At 43.1% G+C, this 18531-nt stretch overlaps 1 protein-coding gene across 3 annotated transcripts in view; it reads right to left on the reverse strand.

The window, feature by feature from the left end:
• Positions 1–18531, reverse strand: part of cntnap5a (contactin associated protein family member 5a) — a 145721-nt gene that overhangs the window by 61247 nt on the left and 65943 nt on the right. For all 3 annotated transcript variants that reach the window (XM_026145972.1, XM_026145975.1, XM_026145974.1), the window contains exons 5-7: positions 4900–5103; positions 4372–4556; positions 189–332 (exon numbers count right to left, since the gene is read on the reverse strand). In XM_026145972.1, coding sequence (XP_026001757.1) covers positions 189–332; positions 4372–4556; positions 4900–5103 — 533 coding nt within the window. The remainder of the gene's footprint in view (positions 1–188; positions 333–4371; positions 4557–4899; positions 5104–18531) is intronic.

The following is an 18531-nucleotide window of genomic DNA, read 5'->3' on the forward strand; positions in this document are numbered from 1 at the left end:
AAACAATCAGTCATTATATTCGTCTATCACAGATGTGTAGGATTGTAAAGGACAGAAGAACTCAAATACTGCTGTCTGTGTTTTCATGGTACCCAGGCTTTTCATCATTTTTTACATATATGAGCTGAGTTCAGCTTAATGCACAACACACTCACTAAGAACACACTGTGGAAAACTACACAACTCACCACGCTGTGTATCTGCGGCTTGCGTCTCTTTGCCAGATCTATGACATTGATCCCGTTGTAGTAGAGGTTTTCCATGCAACCATTGAAGTTCTTCCTCAGAAAGGTGCCGGGCTTACCCGGCAACGGGATCCCTCCAAAGCTCAGCTTTAAAGAAGAAAATACAGAAACCGATTCACCAAGAACAACTCGTGTTTTTAACAAAAATGATGTGAAATTCAATTCATCTTTTATTGTCATTGTGCCAACACAACAACAACCAAAGTATATGCAAAATACCAAACACAAAACATAAATAGATGTGTGTGTGTGTGTGTGTGTGTGTGTGTGTGTGTGTGTGTGTGTGTGTGTGTGTGTGCGCGTGTGTGTGTGTGTGTGTGTTTGTTTATGTGTGTGTGTGTGTGTGTTCCTGTCTATCTTTGTGAGCACCGAAATCTGCATTCTACTATACTTGAGAACCAACAGTCACTTGTGAGGACACACCCACGGTCCTCACAAGTTTGAAGCATTTTTGAGGCTCAAAATGTGGTTTTAGTGTCAGGGTTACAGTTAGGTTATGGTCAGGGTCAGGCCTTCATTTTTAATGGTTAGGGTGAGGGGCTAGACCAGGGGTCGGCAACCTGCGGCTCTTTAGTCCTTATACTGCGGCTCCGCGTGGTTTGGGAAAATAAATTAGAAGTATTTAGCTGAAGTGTATTTTATTTATGTTTTTTATTTTTTACCTTGTAGTTCTATATTGGAAGATTATTGTGATATTGAAATATAAAAATTAAATTATATTCTATAATTTTTTCATCGCTCAAAATAAGCGTCACACTCGCAGAAGCCGGTGTACCCGCCGAAACGCCTGCATTTATCGAGACTTTCAACCCCAGGTAGGCCAGTTATGGATGTTCAGATCCACATTATGTCAGCAGCTCCACCGTGAACTATGTTAAAGACAAACAGCGCTCACGCCTCACAGACGACAGCTTACAGTCCTGTAGAGATGAAAGTGACTTCGTACAGCCCCGACCTGCAGACGCTGTGCGCAGAGGTTCAGGAGCAGAAGTCCCGTTGTAAACATATCACAGCAGACCCGACGATGTTTGCATGAACGCGCTTTTCAGCTTCTCTTTATTGACCACTTTTCAGGTGCGTCCGCCTCCCCTGCAGCGGCGCTGCAGACCACGCCCCGCCACACACATTAACCAGGTAAAATACATATTTAGGCAGAATTTTGCAAATATCTATTTTTCCTCTTTCAGCAGCATCGAGCTTTTTTCCAATTATTTTTTAAAAGTCAAGTCAAGGCTCCAAAAGCCCAAAGGCGATATGAGGATGACTCACAACAGTTTTTGTTTTGTTTGTTTCATTTTACTTCAGCTTTGCTTTTGTTATATTTCTTTAAGAGATCTAAATGTGTTAATTACATAAATAAAATGTAATTTTCTCTGTAGCACTTCATGGATTTCATAAGCAGCACACCTTAGTTGTTCACACAAAGCATAAAGGTAAAAACAATATATACAGTGTTATCTTCATTTTAGATGTCAAAAAGTATTTGCGGCTCCCAGAGTTTTCTTTTGCGTGGAAACTGGGTCCAAATGGCTCTTTGGGTGTAAAAGGTTGTGACCCCTGAACTAGGGAAACCATTATGTCAATGAAGGTCCTCACTAAGATAGCTGAACGGGCTTGTGTGTGTGTGTGTGCACAGGTTGGGTAATGAATGCGTTTGTGAAAAGAGGAGATATCAGCGTTCATTTATTTATTAAATCTATGGCAGATGCTGACGGAGTAACACTCAATTCAATTCAATTCAATTTTATTTATATAGCGCCAAATCACAACAAAAGTCGCCTCAAGGCGCTTCATAGATACAGAGAGAAACCCAACAATCACATGACCCCCTATGAGCAGCACTCACAGCCTCCAAAGCTACATCACACCTGTTACATGCTGTATATGACTCCCCTGTGGTCTTATTGCCGCAGCAGTTGAGGGAAGACTTTTTCCTTTGTTAATGTAACAGGAGCAAAGCACATGTTACATTTTTTCATTTATTTATTTTTAATGGAAGAATGTCCCAATCCATGCCCCAGGAAATAATGAGGAACTCCATATCCAAGCACTATGAGCTGGCATCAGGGCCTGACCTCTAATGACCTCACTAATGACCTCACTAATGATGTCACTAATGACCTCACTAATGACCTCACTCTTGTGAATGAAGCCAGACTTAAAAGCTTTCTCTAACAGAGCAGCAGCAGATGAAAGCCTGTTCTAGCCTGACATTCTTGTCAATAACATGTTTACGTAATGTCCCCATAGTTATTACACATGCTGTATTTTAATCTTCATTTAAAAGAAAAACAGTTTTTAGATCTATTTTTTTCACAGCTTCTTATCAATGCTAACGACTTCACTAATCAACCATATGTTGGTTGCAAACAATTTTTAAATTAAATACTGAATTTAACTATAAACAGGACAGCTACAGTGTTAATATTGATATCAATATTAATTACTAACTGGCTCATACAGCTGATAATAACAGTAACAAATGTAGCTCATACAGTATATGAACTTTGTTCCTCAAAGCAACAGAAGCAGACAAAAGCCGCTGGTTTAGCCTCCTGAACATGTTTGGGTTCGTGTGAATTTGCCTCACTGCATATTCCTCTATAGCATTTATCTCTTCATGCCAACCCTGATCTGTCTATGTCTGACCCCGAGCGTCCCAAGCCAGTACTGTCTGAGCCACAGCCTGCTGTGTTCAGTCCTGCTCTGTCTGAGCCAAAGCCTGAGCCAGTAACTCCTCGCTGTGGCGGTCGGCCACCTGTGCAGCTGCTGCGGTGTCCCATCACTGTCACCGCTGGCTTCCAGAGAGTCTCCTCCATGCATGCCGTTGCCGACATTCTGCCCTGGACAAAAGGTGGGACTCCAGCTCGGTTGCTTGCCTCAGACGCTGATCAACCTGTCTAAGTGGCTCCATTATCTTCACTGTGGCTGTTGTCCTGTCCAGTCACCTGGACATATCAGCCTGGCATGGACTTGGATGCCAGACTCCATCCAAGCCACCTCCGCCCTTGTCACCAGAGGGTCTCCGTCGCAGTGGCAGCCTCTGTCCATGTGTCCAGAAGAGTCCCGTCTCCTCCCATGTCGCCTCCGGCTCCCGGCCAAGCCACCAGAGGAGTCCGACCTCTTCAGTCATCGGTAATCTCTGGCGAAGTCTCCAGATAGGCCACGTCTTTTCCATCAAGAGTTGATCTCTGCTGCTGGCCTCCCAGTCATCCTCCAGAATTCCTCTGTGTCAGCCTCCTGCTAGTTTTGTCCTCCTGGCCAAGGCCCTGGACTGTTTTCTGTTTTGTTTAGACTCCACTGCATGTATGGTTTTTGGTTTTGTTCCAGATGTACTGAGGATGAACATTCTGTTCATGAATGGCTTGAATGGGTTTACAATAAATAAAGTTAGAATCACTTAAGTCCGCCAGTCCCAGTACTGGGACACGGATGTATCTCTTATTAATACACAAACCAAGCAGAGTCTGCACAGCTCTCCGTATGCTACAATAATAAGACCCCCTAGTACTGCTGTGATTAAATTGTGATTTGTGAAGCATCAAATCTGGTAGAGCTAAACCTTTTCTTAAACACACTAATAGCATCGATATTTTCTCGGTCATAAGGCTGTTGCTCACACTTTAATCTTAATAAGACTGAAGGACAGTTTCTGGGGCCATTTGTCTCGTGTCCAGAGAGGCCAAGGTTGTATAGTTCGGCTGCAGAGTTGTGAAGCGTTTACCGACTGAATCTAGGTATGTTTTTGGTTTTTTTTGCTAAAATGTATCCAAGGTCTTTGGGGGTTAAAGCAAAATGTCCCTGTTTGCACAGCATACAATGCAGAGTCACACAATGTTAAATGCTGTGTAAAGGTCTGCAGAGGCTGCCAGCGTTCTTGGCAGGCAGCTGTTCTTTTGAGGAATCAAAAATGACCCGTCTGCTATTTCTGTTTCTCTCTGTTTTTCAAATGATTATTTCAAATAAAGCCTCTTTCAGGACATACTCAGGCGAGAGTCTGTTTAGCACCATGAGCACAGTTCATCAGTGCTTTAATAATGACAGGGTTGTCTCATCCTCAGCAGCTAAATCCATTAACTGCTGTCTAACCTCCACTGTCTGTAATCCAGTCAGCACATGGACTCACCTCGTAGTCCACCTCCAGTGAGTGTCCTTCCCCTTTGGTTTGGAAGCGCTGTGTGTAGGAGTCCACTGTGAGGTTAACCTGCTTGTTGAAGCGCTCTATATGAACCGAGTGCCAGTGCTGGTCATCCAGCAGACTGCCCACAGTGACAGGAACACGATGGCTGCTGAACCTCGCTCTGCTATCATCTTTACAAACAGAAGACCAAGAAGACAGTGAGCAGACACATCTCCAGTAATGACGCTGTATTTGTGTATGTACAGGTGGAAGTAGGCACTGCTTCTCAAACTTCTCTCAACAAAGCCAAGCTGGTCTGTACCTTTCAGTATCGTTTGTGAGGAACAGCACTACTCTTCACATTCAGTGAGCTTATTATACATTCAGGTTGAGCCAATGATAACTTAATCGTAAAGACATCCTCCAAAATATATCTCCTCTAAAGGCCCCATATCCCCTCAAACACACTCACGCTCTTCATCTCTAGCAATGACACGTCAATGACCACAGGAACACTGGAAAAACAGAGCTCACCTAAGTTGAGGTAGAGGTCCAGTCTTCCTCTGTGAAGTTCTAGGGTGATGTAATCTCCTCTCTGCCCCTCTCCATGCAGCAATACGCCCTCGGCCTGATGGCTTTTGAAGCGCAGAGAGATCACGTCCTTGACCGTCGACATGGACTTCTGGTTGAACCGATACAGCAATGAGCTTCTGCCATCAAAGTCTGCCACGTATGACTCTACAAGAAAAGGATCAACTCTAGAGTCAGTATTACGTCAGTGACTGTAAGTAAAGGACAATTAAAGTGTGTCTAATATCTATTTGGTTGTCTTAGCTCATGTGCATCTTACAAATCACAGTGCAGATACTGTCATATTTTCAGCATGAACTGGACCTGAGAGCAGACTCAGACAACTTGGTGGTTTAAACGTTTTACGTAAAGATAATCAAACGACAGGAATACATTTTCCCAACTGGTACCGAGCAGGGAGGTCATCGGAGGATGTAAACAATGGCAGAAGAGGTATTTTTAATGTCATTTTGACATCTTGCTTGTTAGTTTCCAGAACAGCGGCTTTGAACGAGCAGCAGACAGTTAGGCAGCTATCCAGAAAAAGAGAGAGTGGTTCAGTGGAGTGTGGGCAGAAGACTGGAAGACACTGGCTTTATTTGAGAAATGTGCAAGTTTGAGTGATTATCATGGATACAGGTAATCTATTGCTCTGTCCATTTTAAAAGGTGCATCAACGTAATGTCCCATTGATGGAAGCCAAACGTTCTGGAACATACTGGGCAGACAGGGTTCTCCTCCTGTCTGCAGGGTGGCAATTTTGTTCAGCAGTTCGAAGAAGAACTGCGATAGCCTGCTTCCATGCACATGTTGGCAAAGATAGTGTTAAACCGATGGGACAGTCACTGCCTTGTAGAATGGGGAACAATGGAAGCTTTAAGAGGCTTAAGAGGCTTTAGAAGAGCAGTGACCAGTTGCAGAGGAGGTAAATGTATTATGCAGATATTCTAACCAGGCCAAATGAGAGCTCCAGGACCATGGATCTGATAACATCAAACACCATAATGCTGTTTCTAGTTTTCACCATTTCTCCATTAGATTAAGGATCAAACTAAGTTTAGCTTGCAAAGATTTTTGAGACCTGAGAGACAAAGAGGGGAGCTCCATTAAATGCCACAAGGAATGCCATAAAGCTGGAACACATGATAAGATAAGATAAGATAAGATAAGATAAGATAAGATAAGATAAGATAAGATAGAACTTTATTAATCCCTCGGGTGGGTTCCTCTGGGAAATTCGATTTCCAAAAAAGCACAGCACCGACAGAAGTTACAGAGTTGTACACACACACATATATATAAATACAGAGACAATATAAATAAAATATACGAAGGGGATAAATAGAATAAATAGGAATAAAAATAAAAATACAAGTGAATTGCACATTTCAAGTATTGAGTCTATTGCACCGTTGACTATTTACAAAAGTATTGCACAAAAGGTATTGCACAGTGAGGTGAAGAGGCACTACAGCTTAGTTGTTCCCTCCTTTGTCCTCCTGTTTCCCCTCCCTCTCCCCTCCAGAGAGGAGTTAAACAGTCTGATGGCGTGTGGGACAAAGGAGTTTTTAAGTCTGTTAGTTCTTGTCTTGGGGAGAAGCAACCTGTCACTGAACAGATTGTTAATGGCCGTGTGCAGAGGATGCCCAGCATTGTCCATAATGTCCATCAGTTTCTTTAGTGTCCTTTTCTCTGCCACTGTCACCAGAGTGTCCAGCTTCATGCCGACCACAGAGCTAGCCCTCCTGATCAGTTTCTCCAGCCTGGATGAGTCCTTCTTTGCTGTGCTGCTCCCCCAGCACACCACAGCATAGAAAAGTACTCCAGCAACCACCGACTGGTAAAACATGTGATTAACCAGTTTGCTGTTTCAATGACAGTAGGTCTCTTAGAAATCTGTATATGATGGCTAGTATGACTTTGTTACTTCCGATCGAGGCCGGCCACAAAAAAATCGGAGGTTCTGTAAGTGCCAATACGGCAATAGGGAACAGGAAGAGGAACAGCTGCAACAAAAAACCCAAGTTTGACGCTTCTCTGCTTAGCAGTTATAGACCAATTTCAAAACTCCCATTCATTGCTAAGATTTTAGAAAAGGTTGTGGCTACGCAGCTTATAACTGTTCTGGATACACTCTGCATAAATTCATCCGCGGAGCCCACTCTACTGAAACTGCACTTCTTAGAGTGTTCAGTGATGTCTTGATGTGATGAGGAGAATGCTCCGTTTTGCTGAGTTGGACCTGACCTCTGCCTTTGATACTGTTGATCATCATATTTTGCTAGATGGGCTGAGACACTGGGTGGGTTCCTTTGAGCCCCAAGATGTTTCCAAACTACAGATTTTGCATAGGTGCATAGACTCCATTAGAGGTTGGATGACTGATAACTTTTTTCTACATAATGAGGAGAAAACCAAAGTCCGTTTGTGCTCCTACCAGGAATCTTGGAGTTCTTTTCAGAGCTCTTTTACATCCATACCTCCCCAGCAGGTCCCTGAGGTCATGTGATCAGGGCTCGCTGGTTGTCCATCATACGAGGCTGCTACCGACAGGTGACAGAGCTTTTGTAACTGTGGCCCCAAGACTGGAGCTCTCGCCCTTTGAGCTTGAGATCTGTGCACTCAGTGGTCTCTTTTTAAAAAACAGCTAAAAACTCATCTTTTTAAACTTGGCTTTGGTTAATTTTTGTTTTCATGTTTTATTTTCTGTGAAGCACTTTGTGATTGTTATCAAAGGTGCTAAACAAATGAAATTTTATTACTCTTACTTACTAACTGACCTACTAGTTCCAGTTTTACTCCTGGCACATTTAGTACTGTCCAGGCTAAGATATATTCTATGGCACTGAAAGAGTGAGGAAGGATCTTGGTTCAGGAAAGCTGAAATCTGTGGAGAACTGTCAGACGAGAGCTTCAGGTTAATATTTTGGAAACCTGCACAGTACGTGATTATGAAGGTAAACCAACTAAATAGCAACTGGTACCTAGCCTCTCTTGGGTTCAGGCATTTGGCATTCTGCAAATAAAACATGTTTTTTAGTATGTGTCCACACAATAAAAAGGCAACTCGGCCCCACCAGCTCGTTCAGCTGAATTCATTCAGCACCAGATAACAAAAATAGTAAGGTAAAAGCCTCGAATAATAGAGAGAAAATCCCAATTATCAGAGGACCCTCTATGAGCAAGTATTTGGCATCAGCAGAAATGAAACACTCCCTGTGATCGGTCGGGGTTGGGAGAAATGACAAAAGACACACTGTGCAAAAAAGCCAGAGAATAATAATAACTAATGATTAAAATGCTTTATAAACACATAAAAAGTTAAAAGAGGTAAATGTTTTTTGGAGTGCATCGAAGGAAAGGTTCAGGGTCACTTGATCCAGCCATTACCAAAACTTTTATCCAAAAGAAACTATTTAAACTGAACTTTAAAAGTTGACAGGATGTCTGTCTCCCCAATCCAAACTGGGAGCTGGTTTCACATAAAAAGGGGCTGAAGTCTCTGCCTTCCTTTCCACTTAATACTAAATATTACAAGTAAGCCTGCAATCTGAAAGGAAACTGTTCTATCGGGGGTGATACGGTACTATGAGGTCTTTAAGATATGATAGGACCTGATTAATCAAGACCTTGTATGTGAGTACTTTATATAGGATTTTACATTTCATTGTAGATTTAACAGGGAACCACTAAAGAGAAACTAATATGAGAGCAATATAATATGTCTCTGTCCCCGTCAGTCCCTTTATTGCAGTATTGTGAAGTCTTTACATGGAGCTGTTAGAACGAGCTGATAATGATTATATATAATTGTCCAAATCTAGAAGTAATGAACTTTAATTAACTGTTTTTTGCAGCACTCTAAGACAGGATGTTTGTAATTTTAGAGATATTGTGTACATACAAGAAAGCATCCCTGCATATTTGCTATGTAGGGACATAGCGTGGTCAAAAATTACTCCAATAACCTCAGTTTTTATTTTAGAAGCTGGAAATCAGAGGTCATACAGATCATACTTTAATGCAGGGATGGGGAACTCTAGACTGCAGGTTTTAGATCTCACCCTGGGTCAGCACACCTGAATCAAATGATAAGTTCATGACCAGGCCTCTGGAGAACTTAAGACACATGTTGAGGAGGTCATTCAGCTGTTTAAATCAGCTGTGTTTGATCAAGGACACATCGGAAACGTTCAGGACACCAGCCCTTGAGTTCTTCCACCCCTGCTTTTAGTTATTCCTGCAATTTAACTAATTTGTGTTTGTCCTCATAGATAGACAAAACTGTGCATCATGGCTATCGTGTAGGTATTATTTGCATAGTAATGGAAGTGTATGATATATCTAATAATACTCCCTAAGGGAAGAATAATATAATGTAAATAGAACTGGCCCCAATGTAGGATCCTGTGGAACTCCATAATTAATGTGTGAAGGTTTTCCATTTACTTGGATAAACTGGAGTCTAATAGATAGATATGATTCAAACCTTTACCACTGGGACCACTGTTACCTTCACCCTCTACATCTTCTCGAGCTGTTCTCTGGAGCCTTGGTACTGCACGAGCTTCTCATGTTCCTTCTTCCTGATGTTGCTGTCAATTGGAACCGCTACATCTATCACTACAGCCATCTTCCTCTTCTTGTCCACCACTACTATGTCTGATTGGTTAGCCATCACCATTTTGCCCGTATGTATGTTGAAGTCCCACAGGATCTTAGCTCAGCCATTTGCCACCACCCTAGTGGGCGTCTCCTGAACATCGTGGATTGTCGTTGTCTCATGCTGACACTCACCAGTCCCCGGCCTCCTTCCTTCCACTTAGCGTACAGCCAAATGCTGGACTTGGGGTGAAACTAGGGCTGGGCGATATGGCCTAAAATCCATATTACGGTATAATTTGAAGCATGTGCGGTAACGATATATATCGCGATATATTCTTTTCTTCTGTATAACGTATTTTACACACTACAAGGCACACTAAAAATGCTTTAATTTTCTCAAAAGCGACAGTGTGCCTTATGTATGAATTCTGGTTGTGCTTACTGACCTCGAACCGATTTTATGTGCTACATGGCGCGTAGAAATCTGTCCAAAAATGTTTTAGTCCGACTTTGGTAAGCTACGAAGCCGCACCGCCTGATGGATTGTCGGAGCATTACAGCTGCCGTAGTCAGGAACCTCGCAGAGTAATCTGGGTCCTAAACTCTGTCCCCTTCAGGTCCCAAAGTCAAACAAACACTGCGGCATCACTGAGAGTTGAAAAACTGTCTAAATTCTTTCACCTTTAATAAAATGATCAGCGTTGCTGCTTTACCAGGTGGAACAATTAAGTTTAACATCCAGGCATCCATGAAAACAGAATTTATTCAATTCAACGGAGTTGGAAGTTAGCAGGAAGTTAGCTCGCTAGCTTCCACCTAAACATGATGTAGCATGTTCTGACTGAGAGATTTCTGAAAAAATTAAAACGTACAGCTCTGCTATAACTTCCAACATAAATGAAGACAGAAAACTAAACAGCAGTGACGTTTGTAGGGTTACTGAAGCTGGACTAGCTTGTATATAATGATGTCCTGTCCTACGTGATTGCTAGCGACACAGCTACGTTAGCATAACATTAGCACAGTGAAGCTGGAGGATGAACGCCAATTTTTTTCCACTCGATAAAAGTTAACGTGAAGGTTCCTGATTGTTAGAGACAAATGCAATCGCATAGCAGGATGCTGTAAACGGACCAAACTTCAGTCAGGAGAACCACTGAGATAATCCATCCACAGTACGAGGTTAGTCATTAATGCACTGCAACAACACGGGAATAGAGCCGCTGTGATAGAATACTGCATTAATGTATCAATGGTAGCGAAGTGGAGGAAGCGCAGTTTTTGGCTTTCCCCATCTTCCAAAAGTGCTTCGTCTCTTTGCTATTACTGTCACCCGGCATAATTTGCAGATGATATTGTTTGCAGCTGCTGCAATGCTTTCGACCAAAACAGGCTCTGCTTGATGACACCATCAACATGCGCTATTGCGGTAGAGTGGTATAGTCAAAATCTCTACCGTTGGCCAAATTTATATAGTTTCTACCGTATACCGTTCATACCACCCACCCCTAGGTGAAACCCTCCATGCATGGTCAGGAGCTTTCTTGTCTTGATGTCAGTGGCTTCTATCTCCTCCTTCAGCCAGCTTATTATCCCAGCAGGGTACCTGATCACGGGCAGGGCGTAGGTGTTGATAGCCCGGATCTTGTTCTTACCGTTCAGCTGACTCCTCAGGACACAGCCTGACCCTCTGCAGGTACTTGGTGGTTGCAGCTGTCCTAGCAGCCTCTTTGTAGTTTCCTTGTACCTTTGGGATCACCAGGTACTTGGATCTGATGACCATGATGTCTGCAATGCTGCCTTCTGGTAGTTCGGTCCCCTCAGTTCCGACTACTTTCCCTCTCGTTGTTATCATGCGGCTTCTCCAGCCTGAATGACATCCCAGTGTCCTTGTTGTATATTCTGGTGGTGTGGATCAGTGAATCGATGTTTCATACAGTCTTGGCATACAGCTTGATGTCATCCATGTAGAGGAGGTGGTTGACAATATATAGCGTCTCAATTAAAAGTTTAAGACCACTTGGCAAAAAAATCACGTTTTACATGGTTGGATCTTAACAAGCTTCTAAGAAGAGCTTCAAATGCAACAAGAAGAAATGGGAGTGAGACAAAATATTTTTTTGAGCAATTTATTGAAAACAACGTTTAAACTGAAGCAGGCTGTTCCAAAGTTTCAGACCACACCTCCAAAAAATCCCGGAAACCCCCCCAACACAGAAATCAGAGTTCCAAACATGAACTCAGTAATGAGGAGCTCCACCGTTATTGTTGATTACTTCAAAGATTTGTTGCGGCATACTTGATGCAAGAGTTTCCAATAGGTGATGGGAACATTTCAAGTGTTGAAGATGGCTGCGCGAAGGGCTTCTACTGTCTGGAACTGTTGTCTATTTTTGTAAACTTCCCTTGCCATCCATCCCCAAAGGCTCTCAGTTGGATTTAGATCAGGGGAACACGCAGGATGGTGCAAAAGAGTGATGTTATTCTCCTGGAAGAAGTCCCTTGTCCAGTGGGCATTGGGTACTGTAGCGTTGTCCTGTTGAAAAACCCAGTGGTTACCACACAGACGAGGGCCCTCAGTCATGAGCAAGGCTCTCTGCAACATCTGGACATAGCCCGCAGCTGTTTGACGCCCCTGCACCTCCTGCTAGATTGTTCCACTGAATTAAAAAGCACCCCAGACCATTATGGTGCCCCCTCCACTGTGGTGGGATCTGCTTGTCATTCCAGTGATGTTGGAAACCATCAGGACCATCAAGGTTACATTTATTCTCATCAGAGAATAAAACTTTCTTCTGCCTTTCAATTTCTCATGTTTGGTGCTCTCCTGCAAAGTTCAAACGGTCAGATCTGTGGCGTTCAAGGAGACGCGGCCTTTGAAGACGTTTTTTGTTTTTGAAGCCCTTCAGTCTCAGATGCCTCCTGATGGTTATGGGGCTGCAGTTGGCACCAGTAATGGCCTTAATTTTGGGTCAAGGTTGTCCAGTCCAAGGGCTCTTCTCTGAGCCCTTGGTGAAGTAAATGGATTGATTCTTATATAGTGCTTTTCTACTCTCCCGGAGTACTCAAAGCGCTGTATACAACATGCCTCATTCACCCAATCACACTCATACAAGCACTTCTAAACTGAAGTGCAACTAAACAACATTCACACACATTCACACTCTGATGGACGCATCGGAGGGCAATTTGGGATTAGTTATCCTTGGTCTTGCCCAAGGATATTTGGCATGCAGACTGGGGGAGTCAGGAATCAAACCACCAACCTGTAGCTGATCTGCTCTACCACCTGAGCCACAGCCACCACCAGGTAACAGTGGTCCCAGTGGTAATCAGAGCACCAAGTGCAGTGACTCCCAAGCGAGGCGAGTGGCTCCAGCAGACCCCAGGAACAACATCGGAGATCTCTGTCCAGAAGAGCGAAGTCCTAGGACCAGCTAAGATACTGTGCAGGACCCTCAAGCTCCCAGGCCTCTGGTAGAGGACCTAGATCCTTCAACTTGGTGAAAAGATTTGCGGGGATTATTGTGTTGAATGCAGAACTGTAGCCCACAAACAGGACATAGGGTCCAAATGGCACAGGGTTGTGTGTAGCAGCTGTGGTATGGCATCGCCAGTGGAGCAGTTGGTCTCGTGGATGTGGAACGTACAAATGAAGGGATTCCTGCAGTGGCGTCACCACCTCGACATGAAGCTAATGCTATGGCTAGTGCGGAGGAAGATTATGCTTTAACCACGATACTGGAAGAAATACGGGACTTCCGGAGAGAGTTCCAAGATTTCAAGTCTGACCTGGTCAGAGTCAACAATAAGATAACCGAAGCAGAGACCCGTATCGCGAAAGTGGAAGACCGAGTGCAATGCCCCAGCCATCCTGTGGAAACGTAAGGACTATGCTGAAGCTAAAAAGGCTTTGAAACAACAGAACATAAGATTTCAGACTCCCTATCCTGCTAAATTGAGGGTTTTCTATCGGGATGGAACTGTGCTCTATTCGGCGGAGGAGGAGGCGACTGCGGATATGCGAACCAGGGGATTCGTGAGCATCAACGTCTCCCACCCCATGCAGCAGACTGTGACAGCACTGAGCAGCTCCTTCAGTGGGAGACTGCGGCACCCACGGTGTGGGACGGAGAGATTTCGCAGGTCTCTCCTCCCCACTGCTGTCAGACTCCACAACAAAGACTTTAACTGAACAAACACACACATCCACACATGTGCAATAACACTAAGTGCAATAATCCTTTCTGGCATCGTTGTATTTTTACTCAGTTGTATATAGCATTCGTATTCTATTTTTATCTTATTGTATATTTTTATTCTATTTTATTCTACTGTATATAGTATATTATTTTATTCTATTCTGTACAGCTGTGTACTGTATTTATTCTTATTGTATTCTAATTTTTGCGTCATAACTTTTGCACTGTCCACTTCCTGCTGTGACAAAACAAATTTCCCACGTGTGGGACTAATAAAGGTTATCTTATCTTATCTTATCTTATCTTCAGATTTTTAGGAGGTGCTCCCCCTCCATTACAGGAGACCAATGAGGATATACTACTCTGTCAAAGTGGGTGAGACAATAGATACCTTCCCCTTACTAGATGGATAGTTAAGACTATCAGAGAGACGATGGAGAAATGCACCTTAAAGGTGAAATCAGGGGCCCTTATCCTTTAGCAAGGAGAGGCTCCCCCCTGCTGGTGGGACTTACACAACATATGTGCCAGGGTCTGATAGGAATGACCCCAACCTTGGAATCACGTTTTTCTTTTTCTGTTTGGTTTTGAGCAGTTATTATTTTTCATTGTTCGGGTTCTCAGAGGGAGTTGACCAGTCAATAAGTTATTCAAGTTCTGATGCTTCATTTTATGAAAAGTGAGTGCCAAAGGGATGAAGGTTATTTCTTTTAATGTAAATGGGCTTACAAAATCCTATTAAGCGAAGCAGATTTCTAACTAAAATGAAGAAAGATTGAGCATAAATCGTATATTTCCAAGAAACCCACTTGACTAATAATAAACATGGAAAACTCAAGAGAATGGGCTTTACAAACATGTTCTCCTCATCATACAAATCTGGCCGCAGGCGAGGTGTGGTGATCTTAATCTCTAGGGATCTAAACTTTGAAAAGTTGTCTGAAATTAAGGATAAGGAGGGGAGGTTTATACTGGTTCGGGGAACGGTTGATGGTAATCTGGTTACATTAATGAATGTTTATGCACCACAAGGAAGTGACCTGAGTTTCTTTAAAAAAATTATTAATATAATGGTGACAGAAACCCAAGGCCCCTTGATTTGTGGCGGCGATCTGAATATTTGCCTGTGGCCGGATTTAGATAGCTCTAATAGAAGAATGCTGGAATCAAGTACTTTGTATAAAAGAGTCTCTGCACTTTATGAAGAGGTAGATTTAATTGACGTATGGAGAAATCGTTTCCCTACAAGGAGAGATTATTCTCATTACTCAGCTCCACATTCCCTTTATACAAGGATAGATTATTTCATGACGTTTGGAAAAGATAGGGATGAAATCCAATCATGTGAGATGGGTACAATAGACATACAGGGAGTGCAGAATTATTAGGCAAATGAGTATTTTGTCCACACCATCCTCTTCATGCATGTTGTCTTACTCCAAGCTGTATAGGCTCGAAAGCCTACTACCAATTAAGCATATTAGGTGATGTGCATCTCTGTAATGAGAAGGGGTGTGGTCTAATGACATCAACACCCTATATCAGGTGTGCATAATTATTAGGCAACGTCCTTTCCTTTGGCAAAATGGGTCAAAAGAAGGACTTGACAGGCTCAGAAAAGTCAAAAATAGTGAGATATCTTGCAGAGGGATGCAGCAGTCTCAAAATTGCAAAGCTTCTGAAGCGTGATCATCGAACAATCAAGCGTTTCATTCAAAATAGTCAACAGGGTCACAAGAAGCGTGTGGAAAAACCAAGGCGCAAAATAACTGCCCATGAACTGAGAAAAGTCAAGCGTGCAGCTGCCAAGATGCCACTTGCCACCAGTTTGGCAATATTTCAGAGCTGCAACATCACTGGAGTGCCCAAAAGCACAAGGTGTGCAATACTCAGAGACATGGCCAAGGTAAGAAAGGCTGAAAGACGACCACCACTGAACAAGACACACAAGCTGAAACGTCAAGACTGGGCCAAGAAATATCTCAAGACTGATTTTTCTAAGGTTTTATGGACTGATGAAATGAGAGTGAGTCTTGATGGGCCAGATGGATGGGCCCGTGGCTGGATTGGTAAAGGGCAGAGAGCTCCAGTCCGACTCAGACGGCAGCAAGGTGGAGGTGGAGTACTGGTTTGGGCTGGTATCATCAAAGATGAGCTTGTGGGGCCTTTTCGGGTTGAGGATGGAGTCAAGCTCAACTCCCAGTCCTACTGCCAGTTTCTGGAAGACACCTTCTTCAAGCAGTGGTACAGGAAGAAGTCTGCATCCTTCAAGAAAAACATGATTTCCATGCAGGACAATGCTCCATCACACGCGTCCAAGTACTCCACAGCGTGGCTGCAAGAAAGGGTATAAAAGAAGAAAAACTAATGACATGGCCTCCTTGTTCACCTGATCTGAACCCCATTGAGAACCTGTGGTCCATCATCAAATGTGAGATTTACAAGGAGGGAAAACAGTACACCTCTCTGAACAGTGTCTGGGAGGCTGTGGTTGCTGCTGCACGCAATGTTGATGGTGAACAGATCAAAGCACTGACAGAATCCATGGATGGCAGGCTTTTGAGTGTCCTTGCAAAGAAAGGTGGCTATATTGGTCGCTGATTTGTTTTTGTTTTGTTTTTGAATGTCAGAAATGTATATTTGTGAATGTGGAGATGTTATATTGGTTTCACTGGTACAAATAAATCATTGAAATGGGTATATACAGTGGGGCAAAAAAGTATTTAGTCAGCCACCGATTGTGCAAGTTCCCCCTCCTAAAATGATGACAGAGGTCAGTAATTTGCACCAGAGGTACACTTCAACTGTGAGAGACAGAATGTGAAAAAAAAATCCATGAATCCACATGGTAGGATTTGTAAAGAATTTATTGGTAAATCAGGGTGGAAAATAAGTATTTGGTCAATAACAAAAATACAACTCAATACTTTGTAACATAACCTTTGTTGGCAATAACAGAGGTCAAACGTTTACTATAGGTCTTTACCAGGTTTGCACACACAGTAGCTGGTATTTTGGCCCATTCCTCCATGCAGATCTTCTCGAGAGCAGTGATGTTTTGGGGCTGTCGCCGAGCAACACGGACTTTCAACTCCCGCCACAGATTTTCTATGGGGTTGAGGTCTGGAGACTGGCTAGGCCACTCCAGGACTTTCAAATGCTTCTTACGGAGCCACTCCTTTGTTGCCCGGGCGGTGTGTTTTGGATCATTGTCATGTTGGAAGACCCAGCCTTGTTTCATCTTCAAAGTTCTCACTGATGGAAGGAGGTTTTGGCTCAAAATCTCACGATACATGGCCCCATTCATTCTGTCCTTAACACGGATCAGTCGTCCTGTCCCCTTGGCAGAAAAACAGCCCCATAGCATGATGTTTCCACCCCCATGCTTCACAGTAGGTATGGTGTTCTTGGGATGCAACTCAGTATTCTTCTTCCTCCAAACACGACGAGTTGAGTTTATACCAAAAAGTTCTACTTTGGTTTCATCTGACCACATGACATTCTCCCAATCCTCTGCTGTATCATCCATGTGCTCTCTGGCAAACTTCAGACGGGCCTGGACATGCACTGGCTTCAGCAGCGGAACACGTCTGGCACTGCGGGATTTGATTCCCTGCCGTTGTAGTGTGTTACTGATGGTGACCTTTGTTACTTTGGTCCCAGCTCTCTGCAGGTCATTCACCAGGTCCCCCCGTGTGGTTCTGGGATCTTTGCTCACCGTTCTCATGATCATTTTGACCCCACGGGATGAGATCTTGCGTGGAGCCCCAGATCGAGGGGGATTATCAGTGGTCTTGTATGTCTTCCATTTTCTGATGATTGCTCCCACAGTTGATTTTTTCACACCAAGCTGCTTGCCTATTGTAGATTCACTCTTCCCAGTCTGGTGCAGGTCTACAATACTTTTCCTGGTGTCCTTCGAAAGCTCTTTGGTCTTGGCCATGGCGGAGTTTGGAGTCTGACTGTTTGAGGCTGTGGACAGGTGTCTTTTATACAGATGATGAGTTCAAACAGGTGCCATTCATACAGGTAACGAGTGGGGGACAGAAAAGCTTCTTACAGAAGACGTTACAGGTCTGTGAGAGCCAGAGATTTTCCTTGTTTGAGGTGACCAAATACTTATTTTCCACCCTGATTTACCAATAAATTCTTTACAAATCCTACCATGTGGATTCATGGATTTTTTTTTCACATTCTGTCTCTCACAGTTGAAGTGTACCTCTGGTGCAAATTACTGACCTCTGTCATCATTTTAGGAGGGGGAACTTGCACAATCGGTGGCTGACTAAATACTTTTTTGCCCCACTGTATTTGTTTTTTGTTAAGTTGCCTAATAATTATGCACAGTAATAGTCACCTGCACACACAGATATCCCCCTAAAATAGCTAAAACTAAAAACTACTTCCACAAACAATCAGCTTTGATATTAATGAGTTTTTTGGGTTCATTGAGAACATGGTTGTTGTTCAATAATAAAATTATTCCTCAAAAATACAACTTGCCTAATAATTCTGCACTCCCTGTAAGTGACCGTGCACCACTGTATCTGACAATTGATTTAAACGTATACCCCAAAACATCAACATGGAAATTGAACTCATCTTTGCTTAAAGATGTAAAATTTTAAAAAAAAGAAGTATTGAAAGAACTCAAATATTACCTTGAAACAAATGATAACGGAGAAGTGTCACCTCCAATACTATGGGATGCATTAAAAGCTTTCATAAGAGGGGAGATCATAGCATTTGCCTCTTTTCAGAAAAAAGCTCGAGAGAAAAAAATGGCAGA

Source organism: Astatotilapia calliptera, chromosome 16 (assembly GCF_900246225.1).
Source record: "Astatotilapia calliptera chromosome 16, fAstCal1.2, whole genome shotgun sequence".
In the NCBI taxonomy this organism is placed as follows: domain Eukaryota; kingdom Metazoa; phylum Chordata; class Actinopteri; order Cichliformes; family Cichlidae; genus Astatotilapia; species Astatotilapia calliptera.